At 41.9% G+C, this 16187-nt stretch overlaps 1 protein-coding gene across 1 annotated transcript in view; it reads right to left on the bottom strand.

Moving 5' to 3' along the window:
- The window catches only part of xylt1 (xylosyltransferase I), a 79497-nt gene that overhangs the window by 20272 nt on the left and 43038 nt on the right, over positions 1–16187 (bottom strand). Inside the window, exons 3-7 of the mRNA XM_069530304.1 lie at positions 10028–10200; positions 9213–9415; positions 3486–3566; positions 1753–1969; positions 1115–1291 (exon numbers count right to left, since the gene is read on the bottom strand). Of these exons, the coding sequence (XP_069386405.1) occupies positions 1115–1291; positions 1753–1969; positions 3486–3566; positions 9213–9415; positions 10028–10200 (851 nt within the window). The remainder of the gene's footprint in view (positions 1–1114; positions 1292–1752; positions 1970–3485; positions 3567–9212; positions 9416–10027; positions 10201–16187) is intronic.

Here is a 16187-nt window from a genome sequence, read left to right as displayed (position 1 = left end):
ACTTGTGGTAATGTGTTGGCGCTGATTTACAAGAGACCGAGGCAAGACAGATGGCAGACAGGTCTGGCGGAGAGAGGACTGAGGTCAGCGTAGCGGGTTTGACTGGTATGTGAGGGACAGGAGAGACCAAGTGAGTCAAAGTACTAAGAGGGTCTTTAACTGTGGCAGAATGTTTTCGATTTTTCTTGTAGCTTTTACTTTGAGGGAGCCCATTAAAAGTCAAACAGCGATACCGACATTCTCTCGGGGTCTCAGAGTCACTGCCAATCACTCAGTTTCATTTTGAAAAGCTAACTAACCCTCTTCTCCCCTTTATACCCAAGGCAGGCAGGATCTAATTACTATTAATTTTATTTTTCCCGTTCAGGGTCGCACTAATAGAGACATCGTTTTGTGTGTAGTGATTGTGAAAGCTGTGGGAACATGCTGGGTGCTGAGGGTGAGAGGACAAATCTTGAGGGCAGAGAATTTAGAGATTAGTGCTGAAGATTTCCCATGATGCACTGAGGTGTGCGTGCAGCAAACCTCCTCCAAAGCGATTTATACTTTTCATTTTGATATCAGGTTTACTGGATGTGTCTCTGATGGACATCTACTTGAAGTTAAGACCTTTAATCCAGAGTAGCTTTAAAGCCCAGGGCCTGTTTTTATCAAACTGCTAAAAGTGACATTTCGGACGTAAGTGAGACAGAGGTCAAAGCTTTTGGTCAAAGCTGTGACACAGAGACAGAAGAGAGTGCATGTCCACAATCTAAAACCTGTCTCTGTGGACATGCACATTGGTCATTCATAGTTACTAATTGTACAACCATTCTAACATTTAGAATGGCTGTACCATATTATGGTAAACATAATATTATGTTATCTGCTGTATGAGTAGTTTAAGATGCTGCTTTACTGTTATCACCAAATGTAATTTTTATAGTAGTTTGTTAAAATCATGACATGCAGAGGTGAAAGAAGAAATACTAGAGCCACAAAGTAGAAATACTCCATTACTGTACTAAAAAACCGTAATGGACGAAAGTATCATTAGCTATGAACATCTGTAACAGCTATAAATCAATATTGATGAAGTGAAAGTGTCCACGTTACAGTTGTGTGTTATCATTACCTGGAAGCGGTGGAAGTCTGCAGGCTTAAAATCATTCGGGGAGCATCCACACCAGTCCACGATGTGCTTGTACTGGCACTTACAGCCCAGTTTACGATTCCAGTTGGTGATGCGCAGGTTGTTATCCACCATGCTGTCACAGTGGGCGCTGTTCTCCAGCACCGTGTGGAAAAACGACTGGGAAGCGGGACACAGAATGGGATTGGGAGAGAGAGGTGAAACCGGGAGAGACGAAGCAGAGACAGAGTGAAGATTAAAAAATTTAGAAAATTGTATTCCTTTTTTTTTCTTTACGCCGCCAGTACCCACAAATGAAAATAGAATTGAAGCAGAGGATGGCGTTTCACAGAAGTTTATGATAAACATCCAATTTTCCAAGTCAGCCTTTACACCTTCAGCTCACTTCATGATTAATGTTGGCCTCCGACTTCCTCCTCTTCCCTTGAACATCTAACACAGACACTGAAAAGAGACCAGTGTCTACGGTTTCTATAACAGGACAGTGCTCAATTGTCACAGGTTAAGAAACACTTGACATACACACACAGATACACACACAGACAACTGTGCATCTGTTTTAGGGAGAAAAACGAGAAGGAGGAACCTTTGTTCAGTCCACCTGGGTTCTCCTGTCTTACCTCAGCAGGCAGCAGGGTGTAGGCGTAGAATCGTTTCATGTTGGTGACCAGGTCATCCTTGGAGTTCATGACATATTCCACGAACATGCGGTTAAGCAGGAACCAGTCGGACCCGCCGTCCACCGAGATGCCGTCTGGGATTTTACGATCGCCCAGCCGCCACATGTGGGTGTCGCACTCGAAGAACAGACGATCCAGACCCTGCTTACGGATAAACCTAAGAAACACACAAACGTAGAGTTATATCAGCGTCTGAGAATAAATATACACATAGCTAATAATTAATCGGAAAAAAATTAACAAAATCTAAGAGAAGAGTGGTCTGTATCAGCAGGTTTCTTTTGCATTTTTTTCGTTACTTTCCCTAAATGGAAGATTTTTTTGTGGATGTTGAGAATCAGCTGTTTCGTGTGTATCCAAAGACAACTTTCCTTGGCCTTAAAGGTTCAGTGTGCAGAATTTAGTGACATCTAGAGGTGAAATTGCATGTTGCAGCAGAATACCCTCTCCTTCCCAACATGAGAGAGAACCTGTGGTGAACTTCAGTAATTTTTAAGTTTTTAAATATAAAGATCTATTCTGTGGTAAAGAAAGTAACAACTCATATTATTTAGATGAAACACACCAGTGAAAACATCACTAGGATTATTTTATATTCAATTTCTGCCAAAAATCCCTTTCACCCAAATCTTACACACTGAACTTTTAAATGACTTGACAAATACGTTGCTCACAGTTTTATCCACAGTAAGAGGAGCGACACCCTGCATACATAATGGATAGTGTTATCCTGTGAACATATCGAGTGTTAGAGACTGGGAGTCAAATTCAGGTCACCCAGGTCAAAATGTTCCCTCTGTTCCTCCGACGGGTGACAAACACTGTTGATGCACTGACCTTGTGCTTCACAGGAGCTCACACACATACACAGAGGATATTTATACTCTTACGCATTTTCAAGCATTTGTATTTGTTTTAATCAAACATAAGCATATACTAGTCGATTATCAAGTTCATTGCTGCTGTTAATATTAAATTAAATCAGGAAAGAAACCCACTCCATCATACAGCACTGAATAAAAACTGTGACTGCAAACACAAAGCTGAGTCACGCTGACTCATGCATCCATGCTGGATTTTTTTCCCCTCCTCTTCACGTGTTCTTGTGTATTTTTGCTCTCAGAGTTGGTGGCGGCGGTGACTGGTTTGCCACCGGTGGCGTGACGAGGCAGGAAGCAGAGGTGGGCAGCAGAGATGGACGCTCTGGCTGTGACCTTGCAAACTAACCCCACCAAGAAGGTGAATTAATGAAGCCACAGATGGCAGCTAATTGTATCATGATTCGTTAACCACGCCATGCTGGCGGGAGTGTGCTCCGTGTGTGTGCGAGTGTCAGAAAAAGACAATTTATCATAGAGAAACAATAAGGCAGTGAGGTTGTGGGGAGATTAAAGTGATAATGCACAACAAACATGTTTTGAGCTGTAAACTAAATTATATGACTGTTCTTTGATTAAACACAATGCTGATATTACATTTATAAAAGATCTACATTCATGGGTTGAACATGGCTTGGGGGGCATTCACGATGTCTGTGTGGGAAAAGTGGGTGGGGGATAGGCGTGTCTTAACCCCGCCTCCCAGCACTGCATTTAAAATGTATTTCCTGAATTTCCAAGAAGAGGAACCTCAATCAAAACTAAAGGGCGAGGTACGAAATAGTTGCATCTTACCTGGCGTTGTCCCGGCCATGTGACTTGATGAAGTTCATGTCTCTGTATTTGGACAGGAAGGCCACCAGCTGGTTATTGGTCCTGAAATGGAAAAGATAGACTTAGCTTTGACAGGGACACACAGGGTTAGAATAAGCTAGAGGCACAACCTTGATATTTTCTGGCCGTGCTTAAGGAAACAATGTGACTTTTATGGAATTAATTAAAATGTTACTGTGGAAAAAAATCCTTAAACATTCAATAATGATCTTCTCTGCCACGAGGGGGCAGTGAAACCAGGGGACAATGATATATCATCACCATTTAACATCATCATTAATCTGGAGTTTTGTCTCTGGCCGACAATATTAACTGTTTTATCTCCCTTTTTGATCTCTACCAACTCCACAGGGAAATATCTGGGATTTTAGCAGCTAAGTGTAGCATCATGTCCATCAACCATCATATAAATCCAACCCCGATCTTTGGCCCAGCTAGCATAGCTGGTGTTTTGTTTCCAAGAAAAGGGAGTAAATTAAAATTCATTATTGTCCTTCCTTGTCTTCCTCATAGTCATCTAAGTTTTGAACATCTTATCACAAAGCTGATCCAATCTGGTTTTCATCATCTTAGATATATATATTTTAAAAATAATATTACAAATCCTATATTCTCTTACTCATAAAGACACAGAGGCCAGGTTGCATGCTTTTATTTAGTCATGCCTTGATTATAACCTCTGCCAAGGAGGTTATGTTTCATCTGTTATTTAACAGGATTAAGCAAAATCTACTCAGCTGATTTCTGTGAAAGTCTTTGGGGGGGTGGGGCATGACTAAGAGCTGAACCAATAAAAATTGTGTGACTTCAGGATCAGGAGGGGGGGATCCAGGATTTTTTCTCGCCTTCTAAAACTTGGCAAGATAGGTTCGTTTTTCAGAGAATGGATATCTATGAGTGTGTGAAATTTGGTAAAAATCCAATAAAAAATCGGGACCTGGTGAATTTTAATAATGGGACTGCTGGGCCTTGGTGGAGGTAATATTAGACAAAAATTGCCCAGACTGTGCAGAGCTCAGCAGAACCTATAGACACATGTCCACATCACTCCTGGTTTAGCTTCACTGACTCCCATGCTCAATGTTTTAGATTTCACTGTTAACGTTTAAGTTTCACATGACATTTCCACCCAGTTACATCTATGACCTTTCAGTACCATATGAACCAGGGCATGGTTGGGGAACCTCAGGCAGAGGTCTCTCATCTCTTGCAGGGACCCGGTTGAATACGGGGACAGAGAGTTTTCAGTCAGGGCCCCGAGGCTCTGGAACGACCTGCCTGAGGAAATGTGTCTGACTGAGTCACTGAGATCCCTTCAATGCCCTCTGAAAACTTTTTTACAGTGTCTGCTTTATCTTATTTGCCTTTTTATACAGTTTTATGATTTCTTTTATCTTATGTCACTGAATTGGTTTCATCTTTTATCATTTTATCATATTTATGTTAATTTGCTGCCATGTGAGATTTTAATTCAACAAATGTAAATAATAATAATAATTCCATATAAATCATTTTGGTCTCCCAAGCGACATTGTAATGATTTGATAGAAATACCTTCCCCAGCAACACTGTGGATATAAGAGAGCTGGATACGGCACCACCACTCAGACTTGCTGCTGTTTTCCCTCAGTGTTCACCTGGTTGTGCTATGAAAAATTCCCCCCGGCACAAAAAGCTTTTTCCCTGTTGACCACCATTATAAATGACTGCAGCACTCTTACACCCCCAGAACTGTAAACAAGGTTGTTTTTACTCTTGGTTTATGAATCTTTCATCCAGATTTAATCAGAAAGTGACTTTTACTTTGATGACATGCAGGGCACAAGTTGAGTGATGGGTCCGACATGAACAACAGACTTCCTAACAAAGTTCAAGCACTTTTGTTTTTTTTGGTCTGTGATCTCCTCAGTGGACTCAGTACTTGTCTCTGTGCACCAATGAGAATCACTCATTCACTGTCAATCAATCCACACCCACATGATGGTCTAATGAAGCAGATTAGTTATGTTTTTTTAAAGTTAATTTTAATAAATGATAAACAACAATTATGGATTTGATCCTGCAGTCATTTCAACTTTGAACTTTTATTGTTGGTTGTTCAGTCATGAACTTTCAAACACTCCATCCAAGACACAAAATCTAACATTTTCTTTTGAATATAGTTTCTCAATTCAATGTTCAAAATGCAAAAGTTATAAAACATTCTTAAAATTAAATCTACTAATTTCAGACACTGGGCTGGAGGTTTCACATTATCACATCATACTTGTGTTAGTTGCCTGTTAATTTCCTTCCAAACAAGCTGTGGTGTGACAAAATCCTGCTTATACATAAGTGTAAAAGTCACACTGAAGGGGAGAAACTATCCTTCAGATAAGTGAGAAAACTGCCTATTATCGGCTGCATATGCATCATGTGACACAGTCAAGCTCCAACATCAAAGTTTTTGGGGTCATTTCCAAACCCTGGCTGCTCTCGGTGTCAGCCTCTTAGCCCCTGCAGACTGTTCAAACTATTTAGGATCATTCAAAAGATCGTGCTATCTGTGAATTTGATGAATGACTTCACGCTGCTCTTACATTGTGGAGCAGTCTACTTCCTTACATGCAGGCCAGACAGGCTAAAAGCTTTGCTCTGCAGGCTCTGCCCCAGTCAATGGCTCTAACATTTCATCTGTGGTGGAGCTTTTCATGACGGCTTGGCTTGGCTTTCTGAAAGAGCAGCGAGGCTCTGGTAAAAAGCTCAAGGATCAGTGGGGGGAGGGACAAGCGCATATTAATGTCATTTTCTCTTGAAGGAGCAATTTCACAGCCTGGGGGGCTTATCTTAGGAGGTCCTGAGCCATAAAGCCTAACTGATGATGTGCTGTACAGACACATCACAGCCCTCTCTGTCTCTTCTTCCCACACACACGCTCGCATGCTGTGTATCTGCTAGTACGCACACTGACAATACAATATACGCTACATGCACAGAGACAGGCACGCACACTCATACGCACACACACATAGCGCAAAGGGAATTCATGTCAAGCTCCACATTTGCCACCTGAGTGGTCACCCCATCCACTGGGTCTAATTTGCTTACTGTCAGCCCTGTGGCTGCTCTGTCTCACAGTCACACTCACTCACACACACTAACACACACACACACACACACACACTGCTGTGAGTCTCCACTCCGCCTCTCATACCAAAATGTGCACCCTTTCAATATCATAGCCAATTAAACATCATCATTATACCACTGTTACACTTCCATGGTCTTACTGTTAAATTCATAATCTGCCCTTTTTATAACGAGGACTTTTAATATACCATCCCAGAGGGGAATAGCTGAACACTCTGGCTGTCAGGTTATGAACTCACACTCAAACAGATGAGAGATGGATTGTGCACTTGTTATATTGGTCCTGGAAAAACCTTCAAAAAGTTTAGTAACTTTGGAATTTCTTTTTTTTACATTTTCAAGTGGTCTGGCTCGATTCTAAAGTGCTATAAAGATTTTTTTTCCTGCAGGAAATGGCACCTATCAGTTATGGAACAGAGCTAGAATAAAAAAAGAACACTTTCCCCTGATGTAGATGACAAAGTGGAAGAGATTAGGAGATATGGCGCCTGCAGCCACTCATTGTCTCACAGAGCGTAGACTTCTTAAAAGCTACTATAAAGTCTATGAAAGGGGCTTTAAAGAAAAAAAAGAAGTAAAAGCAAGGAGACTGTAGATAAAAGCTGGGAAAGAGCGTTGTACCCTCTGACAAAGCAAGCACGTAACTCATCCCCTGGCCTCTCTCTGGACACACACACAGTATATCTCCCCGTGGACACACAGCCCCTCTGCTGGTGTGAGGGGCTCTGGATTTGCCTTTGAGAGGCACCCATGCGGCAGGACAGACATTATCAGGGAATTAGAGGGGAAATAATGCTCGTCTCCAGTCCCACTGATAACAACAGCAGTAGTCAGGGCAGCGCGGGGCAGGGGAGCCCCCCGCATTCCTGACTGTGCCATGACGAGTGCCATTTGGGCCAAGCCTGTAATGTAAGGAAATACCAGAGCAGGTTGGACAGTTTCAGTTGGATAAATGTAATAGGATCAGTATAAGTAATACTCGTAATTTAAAAGTTTTTTACAAAGTGAGGCTCGTACTTATGCCAACAAGTTTAACTGCGCGGTAGTGACTTCATAATGATGATGTAATGCCGATGTGTTTATTTGTTCGGGGGAGAATGTGTCTTTTCACTTGATCCTCTTTCCAAAGACATCAGAGAGGACTGTCAGCTGATTGGGTTTCAGTCTCTTGTTCGAGGACACTCTCACAAGGGCTTGAACCTGCGCCCACCAGATTCTCAAGTTCACTTCAGTAAAATATGCAGCGTGCAGACTTGGTCAAATCCAAACTGTGCACTTGCTAAGCAAAGATACAAGTGTGCAATTTACATATTTTCATATTGCATGGATCCAAAACATGCAGTTCCCTGTCGTTCCCCTTCCCTAACTGTTTATTCTCACTGCCACGTCTCTCTCCCTGTCATTTCTGCCTCTCGGCTCCCTCCTTCGCTCCATCAATCGTTTCGTTTCCCAACAGATGGGGCTTAAAACCTCCACTGTCAGCCCTTTTCTCAACATCGCCCTCATGCAAATGAGAAGGCAAAAGATGGGAAGGAAACAGTGTCTTGGCGCATGCACTCGCAAATACCCTTAATCATACGCTGACAGACACACAAACAGGATAAATATGCACAAGTGCTGAGACACACTCAACTCAGCCGTGCACACACGGGTGCAGGAAAGCGGGCACATGCGCAGACATGTCTGCAGCATTTATCGAAATGTTGAAAACGGCTAAACACAACAAGACTGAACCCGTCCACGCACGACATCCGCATTTGGCCCTGCATCCTAGCTCCAGCTGTGGAGACATGAGATCCAGCTTCCTTTTACCCAGTGGCTATTACAGCTTGTCTAAATTCAACTGGTGGACATCTGGCTGTGCAAAAGAGATAACTCTCTCCTTAATAGGGGGATTTTAATTGGCTGCTGCAGAGCTACATCAAAAACCCAGCAGACCCTGAACTCCCTGAGGACTATAAACTCACATAGAAAAAAAAAAAAAAAACAGTTCAACTCATGAAATTTCTCCTCCTGTTTCCATGCTACATGTCCAGTTCAAGTAGACTTTGTGGCTTTTAATTAACTTTTACAGACTCTTAAAAGGGATGTTTTGGAAAAGGAGAGATGACTTTCGGACCGTACAGTACACAACAGACCTGGAAAGTCAATAGGTATTGACCCAGGGCAATTAAACTGTAATCAGTTCATCATGTAACCCATTCAATGCAGTGCAAGCAAGGAAGGAAGCAGGGGCTTGGAAGAGAAGACGTGAACAAATAGCGATTGAGAAAAGCCGAGATTCTACTTCATTGATCTGTTTGGTTTGGAGTGACTCTGTATTTAAAGCTCACAGTTAACCACAGGAGCTTGGACCTGTGTGTATTGAGTTTCTCCCTTATTGGCTGAGAGCTGTCCACTACTGTTATACATGACCGGCTGCATTTTTAAAGAGAAAACCACGTCCTGTCCAAAGATTTGTTACATCTCACGGACGCTTACGTCAACTAATGTCAATTCTTGGAGAAATTCTGCTTTCCCCTCTACTCTACACTGTGGTGTAACATGCTGCTCTGTTACCTGATGGGATAATCAGCAGCACTGAGGTTGATGAAGAAATCCCAGCTCCAGTCCCTCATGGCCAGCAGGTCAGCCATGCTGCGGAGATACATGGTCAGCAGGCTGGCACCGCCCCAGATGGTGGACATGCGCCACGGTGTCACCCTCACATTGGCATATTGTGCGGCCAAGGCCTGCACCTGCCTGTGCAAGTAGTTGGAGCGCTGAAATGAAAAGGAAGTGACCAAACATTCATATTCTGTGGGACATCAAGAGATTATATTTCAAAAGTGAATGTGATTGAAAAACAAATAAATGTAATTACTTTAAATCAAAGACCACATTTTAAAGAGCCTGACTGGCTTCGTATGAGTGAGGACCTCATAGCTGTTTTCAACATGAACTCTGAATGTTCACACATTGGGGCCTTGACTTTCTCCAGAGTTTGCCTCCCACATATGAGGAATGTTACGAGGAACTCATTCTGGCCTTTTCACTAGTTTTTACTGGGGCTGGCAAGATTCAAGACTTTATTCATCATGTGCAATTAAATACAGCAGTCGATGGCAATGACATACTTGCATCACAGGCTCCCTTCTAGCTATGCTCCAAAATATTCCACACAAGCAAAAAATATAAATAAAAAATAGAATATAAGAAATTAAATAAAATATATAAAATAAAATATAACTAAAGTACTAAAACAAAATATATAAAAATCTACACCTGAAATATAAATTATAAACAAAGGAAAAACTCGTGATGGATCATTTCAGGAGATAAACTGGAGATCAGTGCATTCTAGAAGCAGGCCACGTTGGTTCACTGTGTCTCACCTGATCAACGTGTATGTAGTAGTAGTGCGAGGTGTGGTAGATGGCTTTGAAGAGGCGTTGAAACTGGCGAGCAGCTCGTCCGTGGACCACCAAGACGAACCCTATTCTCACTGGTTTTAATGGGAAACTCTCAGCAGAGTCCTCGTCCCACTGGACATTCACATTGGCCTTCCCTGTGCAGGTATAAAGACAACACAGTCAATATTAATGTGCTTCATTCATTCACTCATCTGCATTTCGTTCACACATTTGCTTGGATTCTCAATCTGCAACATAACCAATGGCTGATGATTATAAAATCACATCTGTTATTTATTTGATACGTTATGAGAGGTTGTGCTATTAGTCATTACAGGATGGTGAGCACTTAGAAATAAATTCAAGGGACAAAGAAAGCTAATTTGAAAGCCTAATGAATACAGTCATAAATGATAATTAAATGTTATTGTTTAATCAAACAATAAAAGGAGATAGCTAAACAACAAGGTTGCTAAGCAACACAGTAAGTATCGGTTTGAGAGGTGATTAGCATATTTATAATAATTAACTGCTATGTCAAAATTCAGTGGATAATTATATATTCTCTGTGAATGTGATCTGAAGAAGTACCTGTTTTATAACGACCAATCAAGAGGCTTTCTTATATGTTGAGACTATGATTTAATGATATTAAGTGTAGGTGTTGCTCTCTTCTGCCTCATTTAAATACATCAGTCGTTCTCAGGAGGCCAAACTGGTCACAATTATGCAGAGGGAACCGAAGCCATGCTGCAACTGCAATATTAATAAATACATGAATAAATGAGAACACAGTCATACATCTATTTCAGCCTCGCTGTGGAACCAAAAACCAGCACCACAAAACCCCGGCTCACTCGTCCCTTTTCTTACATGATTGAATTGGAACTATGACAATTTCTACCAAACACTACACGCACTGTGACTACTATCCTCTGTCACACAGGAATCCTGTAAGTGTTTTCTCTGGGGGGCTTCCAGGGTGGAGCACAGATTGACAGTGTGCTATCATTCCTCTTCGGCAAAACTCCCAAGATGTCTTGGATTTCACACAAATGAAAACGAGCGCGCGCCGACCCTGGTCAGGGCCTGCCAAGCCACTATCGAACTATAATCCAACCCCCGGAGAGCCACTGCTGACCTCACATAACTTCGTACCAGCCTTAACTGCTAAAAAAACCCACTTTGCACTTTAAACCTAAAAAAAAACATTTCTTGAGGCTCTGCTTCACTGACAAGTGTCCTAAACATTACCAAAGACATTGTTTGTTTCTTTTGAATCTGCAGTTATTACAGCAAATGTGCACTCGCAGCTTATGAGATATGTTTGTTCACAGGATGTGCCTTAAGGAGATTAATGACTGTAATTTGGGACTTCAGTTCCCAAGAGCCTGTCTCTGATAGAGTAGAGGAAGCTGAGGGAATACTGAAGTGCGGGGGGTGTTTACTCCCGAGGTGATGGTTCTTCCCAAAAATTTTAAAGAAAAAAAAAGACCCTCCCGGCTCCACTGAGTGTCTGGCCCAGGGTCTTGTAATTACTCAAAATTTAAGGGCAAGTGTCCAACATGTCTCGTCTTTATGAGTTGCCAGGGTGGGTATAAGACAGCCCCTCCCGCCCAACTAATCTCATTGATTCAAATTTAAGGCCAGGTGTCCAACAAGGCTTTGTTTAAAGGTTTGACCACCAGGGTGAGGTTAATGACACGCTCCCTTGGCTCTAATTGGCCGTGGCTCTTGTCAGTCACTCAACCCCTCTCTCTCTCTCTCTCTCTCTCTCTTTGTGTGTGTGTGTGTGTCTGACAGCTCAGAGAGGGGAGCTGCTGTGGGCCATATCAGATTGAACCGTAATTGGTGGCCAGCTAAGAAGGTTCACTGGTTTGCTTTGCACACAGATAATTGGCCAGTCGCTTCACAAAGCACTTTGAGAGTGTGTGCTATGCTAGCTAGCCGAACTAATGAGCACTGCTCTGTGTGTGTGTGTGTGTGTGTGCGTGCATGAGTGAGAGTGAACTTACATTTTTCTGTCAGATTTTACTGTCAAGCATGTGTTTTTATCTGCAGAGGAGCTTCACTTGTAGTATTTTTTGACTTGCACCTGAAGACACCACAGGCGTATTACAAAAGAAAAAAAACCTGAAGCCCTCGACTTGAACTCATCACTCTTCATCATGCTTCCCCTCGTCATCAATCTTTTAAACTGCCTCTCCCTCATCTGCTATCACTTCACTCTCTTCCTCTATCGTCCCGTGTAACTTCAGGCTCTTACCCGCCCTCCATCTTAACTGCTCATGTGAGTGGTTTAAACAAGAGCTGAGATATATCCCGAAGGACTTGGGCCAAATTGCATTTTTAAACATGGTGAGGAGGGTGTGTGCTCCTCAAAACCATCCACAAAGACAGGTTGGCAAACAAAGAGTGTAAATCAGGGGCAGGAAAGCGTCTGGCCTCCAGGCCAAGAGATGGTTTACAGGAAAGCTACTGAGAAATACTAATTAAAACCCTATGACAGCAGTTAATTTTTTTCAGCGACAAATAACAAAATAAAACAAAATAACTAAAATAGCATGTCCTTCTGGCTGTACGCATGTCAGGTCACAGTCAGGGTGAACAAAACATGTAGTTGTTACGTGTCAGCATTGACAAGCATCATGGCGACTGTCAACAAAAGTAGCTGTAGAATGTTGCACTTTAAAAGAGAAACAAATACGGTGTATATATAGTGATGAACTGTTGGATCAAAAAGCTCGGGAATTAATCGTTCCTATACAAATTCCGTCTATATGATTTGGGTATAGTGATCAGGTTATCCCCTTACAATGTTCATTTTGGATCTTTTCTTACATGTTTGGACCGTAAAAAAGGAATTTGCTTTACAGTTTTATACCGGCTGTCAGTAATTTACTGCTCCTCTCTGTGTCTCAATCATTCACGCTGCATACTGCCAACCGAATCGAGCCAAGCCGAGCACGCCCCACCATCTTGTCTGGCTCTCCATGCATTTAAGTTTAAAAATTGTGATGCTTTTACCCAGTCTGAGTTTACAGATGGGTCTGATGACAACACAGTGTCTGTATTGGTGTGTGTGTGTGTGTGTGTGAGGCCTGGGACAAATGTGACAAATCTTTCTTGGAAAAAAAAAAAGCCAGTGTATATTTTGCAGGGACACAATTGCAGTGCTGGAAAATGTCTCAGTGTCATTACAGCACTGGATGAGTTGTAATGACAAAAGCTTTTGGATAAAGTTAACGCTCTTCTGTGGAGTTAGTGTGCTCAACAAGCAGCTTTTACAAGACCGCATTCTGACAGACAGTGTTACACAGGCGAGTGTTGTGGTGACCGAACAGCTAAGATGCTGTAACCTCAGTCAGAAGGAGAATTAGTGAAGGTTGTTGCTGCTGCAGAGCCGCTGGAACCAGAAAAAGTAGAACTGTTCCAAAGTGTCAGTTCCTCTCGAAGAACCATCACAGAGCAGATTACTGATATTACTGAAGATACTGAATAAAAAAACACCACAAACAATTTTTCAGTTTTTCTTTCGGACCACCAATAAAACAACAGGCAAATACAAATACAGCCCAACTACACTTTTTTTTTATGGGATCTCTGCTGAGTTTGGTACCACAGGGGAATCACTGTCCCAAATGGAAGATGTCAGGGAGCAAATCAGAGCTGGTGAAAGAGAGACTGAAATCAGGAGTTACAGGCATGGAAACCAAAGTAATGAGCTAAGAGAGGCTATGAAGCATGATAGAGGTGAGACCAAAAGTATAGTTGTGTGACAGACCTCTTGCACGGATTAATATTGATTATGGCAGCTCACAGCAAGATTTGTAATCAGATAATTTCTAGAACAAGGCCTTCAGAGTGCAGTGTTTAACCTTTTCATGTGTGTGTTTGTCTGTTAGTTATCAGGATTACACATATACTGCTGGACCCATTCAATTGTGGTGTGGATCCTGATCAGGGGGCAGATTGAAGAACTTTATTGCAATTAATTGGATTTTTCAACATTTTAAACGATGATTCTTGGATCTAGATGAAATAAACCAGGCATGTTTAGGGGGCTGACATTTATGAGGGTGTGCAATTTGGTGCAGATCCAAAGAAAGATCTGGATCTCGAGAAATGAAACGTGGTTTCATAAGGAGACTGTTGGGTCTTGGTGTATGTATTTGCTGCATGAGTGTCATTCTAGTTCATTTCTGAACCTGATCTAAGATAATTAATATATAGTGTGTTTCCTGTCATGCAGTTGATGTTACCATGGTCACAATTTACCTTGGTAACCATGTGTGGGCACTATGTAAATTAACATTAAAGGGCCTTGTGTTAATTAACGGTTGATTGATTCCTGACATAAATACAAGTATAAATATTTCCCACCTGTAATAGCCATGTAGCACTGAACAGGGAGTAGCACAACAAAGACAGTAGGTCCATCAAGTTGATATATTTTTACTGTATATTATCACTAAACAGTGACACTTGATGCACCACATCAAGTTGTCTGGTTCCTTTTAATGAACAGTTCAAAAGTCAAATATTTGCTGACTAATGTTCAGGTGAACTTAAACTCAAAACTTTTCTTCAAATCCAGCCCAGCCATCAGAACCTGCAGGGCAGAGGTACAGTATCAATCCTCTAACGACCATTAGGTGAATGCTACATGGTATCAAGGTCGCTGTCTGCCAGCTAATGCCCCTGCTGGAGCCACACAGCCCAGTCGTTTCATGATTAGCAAAGTTATCATATGGGAGGCAAAGACGCTGAACACATTCCCTGGCTATTCATTGATGCTACCAGAGCTAATACAATTGCTAATCTAAGCAAGGCCTCAAGGACAGAATACTGATCAAATCAAATTGGACAATTCTCTGCTAACAAGGTTAGGGCTTGAATTGGGCAGGGGAACAGAGGGAGGGAAGAGAGAAAGATGGAGAGAGATAACACATTGGCAGGCGGGCAGACGGAGAATAAGAAAGAAAAGTGATTTAATTTAGCTGTCGTGTTGTTACAGCCCAACCACCAGGGGAAAGCCCTTTTCAATTTCTTTGTCTCTTTTGATCAAACTGTCAGTTTGAGTGGGACGGCGAGTTGCTGTGTGAGATGACAGGAGCTTAGGCACAGACAAACGATACCCCTGCTCCTGGGAGAGGGAAATGTACAAAAGTTGCTAAGTCACCGTGCCTCCTCCAGTTCTAATAACATGAGCCAAGGAATATATCTGAGTAGAACAGGTGGGATGTATAATAGTTTTCTCCTTCTCCCCTGCTGTCCATTCTGCATTCAGTCCACTCCCATGAGTGGAAATGTATCTGTGTGTATGCACCGTTCACTTAAACACGGTTGCTGATGCGTGCGGCTCACAAATGGCTGCAGCCGCAACAGATTTTGTTTACAGCATCCACAACCAGACTGCAGATGTATATAAAAAGAGTGTGTGTGTGAGAACCTGTGTTCTGCGGCCAGCTTGAAAAAACAAATGAATATTGGAAACCAATTTGCAGAGAATACAAACAGAATCCATGTTTTCCCTAACAATTTACTTCACCAATTACACATCAGCAAAAAAGACGCTTTTTTGCCTTTGACGAGTACTGCAATTGCAGGAGCCGGAAATCTTTTACCATGTACTGAAGCCTGGCTGGTCAGAGTAGACGCTTTGTACTTAGCTTTGCAGATATTGTTTTTTCTTTTTCTGCCGTAAAAAAAATTGCACAGCAGCAGAGAGTTGGAGGAAATAAAGTGGAAAAACATTAAATGTCAAAGAATACCAAGAAAGGACATTGACAACCTGTCAGCATTGTTTCAAAGAAGTTTTACTTTATGCTTTGTACTTTCTGTGAGCCTGACAGAAAAATCAACTCAAACAAAAAATCTTAATTAGCTCATTGACATCCTGATTTTAGATTCTTTTGGGAGGTTTTTGCTTTCAAATTGACTTGAAATATTTAAAGGGCACTGCTGCCTCTGGCTGCTCTCCCCGTTTTCCCTTTTGCTTTTGGGAGATACAACGTTTCTCCCCTCAGAGCAGGATAACACATGTGCAAATGCATTATGGGATGTAGTATGTTTTTTAGTAGTATGTTGTTTTTTTTATTAGCATCACCACCATCACGTAGGTTCGTGTTCATGGATCGTG

The sequence above is a fragment of the Paralichthys olivaceus genome, chromosome 8, assembly GCF_024713975.1.
Source record: "Paralichthys olivaceus isolate ysfri-2021 chromosome 8, ASM2471397v2, whole genome shotgun sequence".
Taxonomy (NCBI): Eukaryota; Metazoa; Chordata; class Actinopteri; order Pleuronectiformes; family Paralichthyidae; genus Paralichthys; species Paralichthys olivaceus.
The sequence above is the reverse complement of the archived record's forward strand: the minus strand, read 5'-3'. Positions and strand labels throughout refer to the sequence as shown.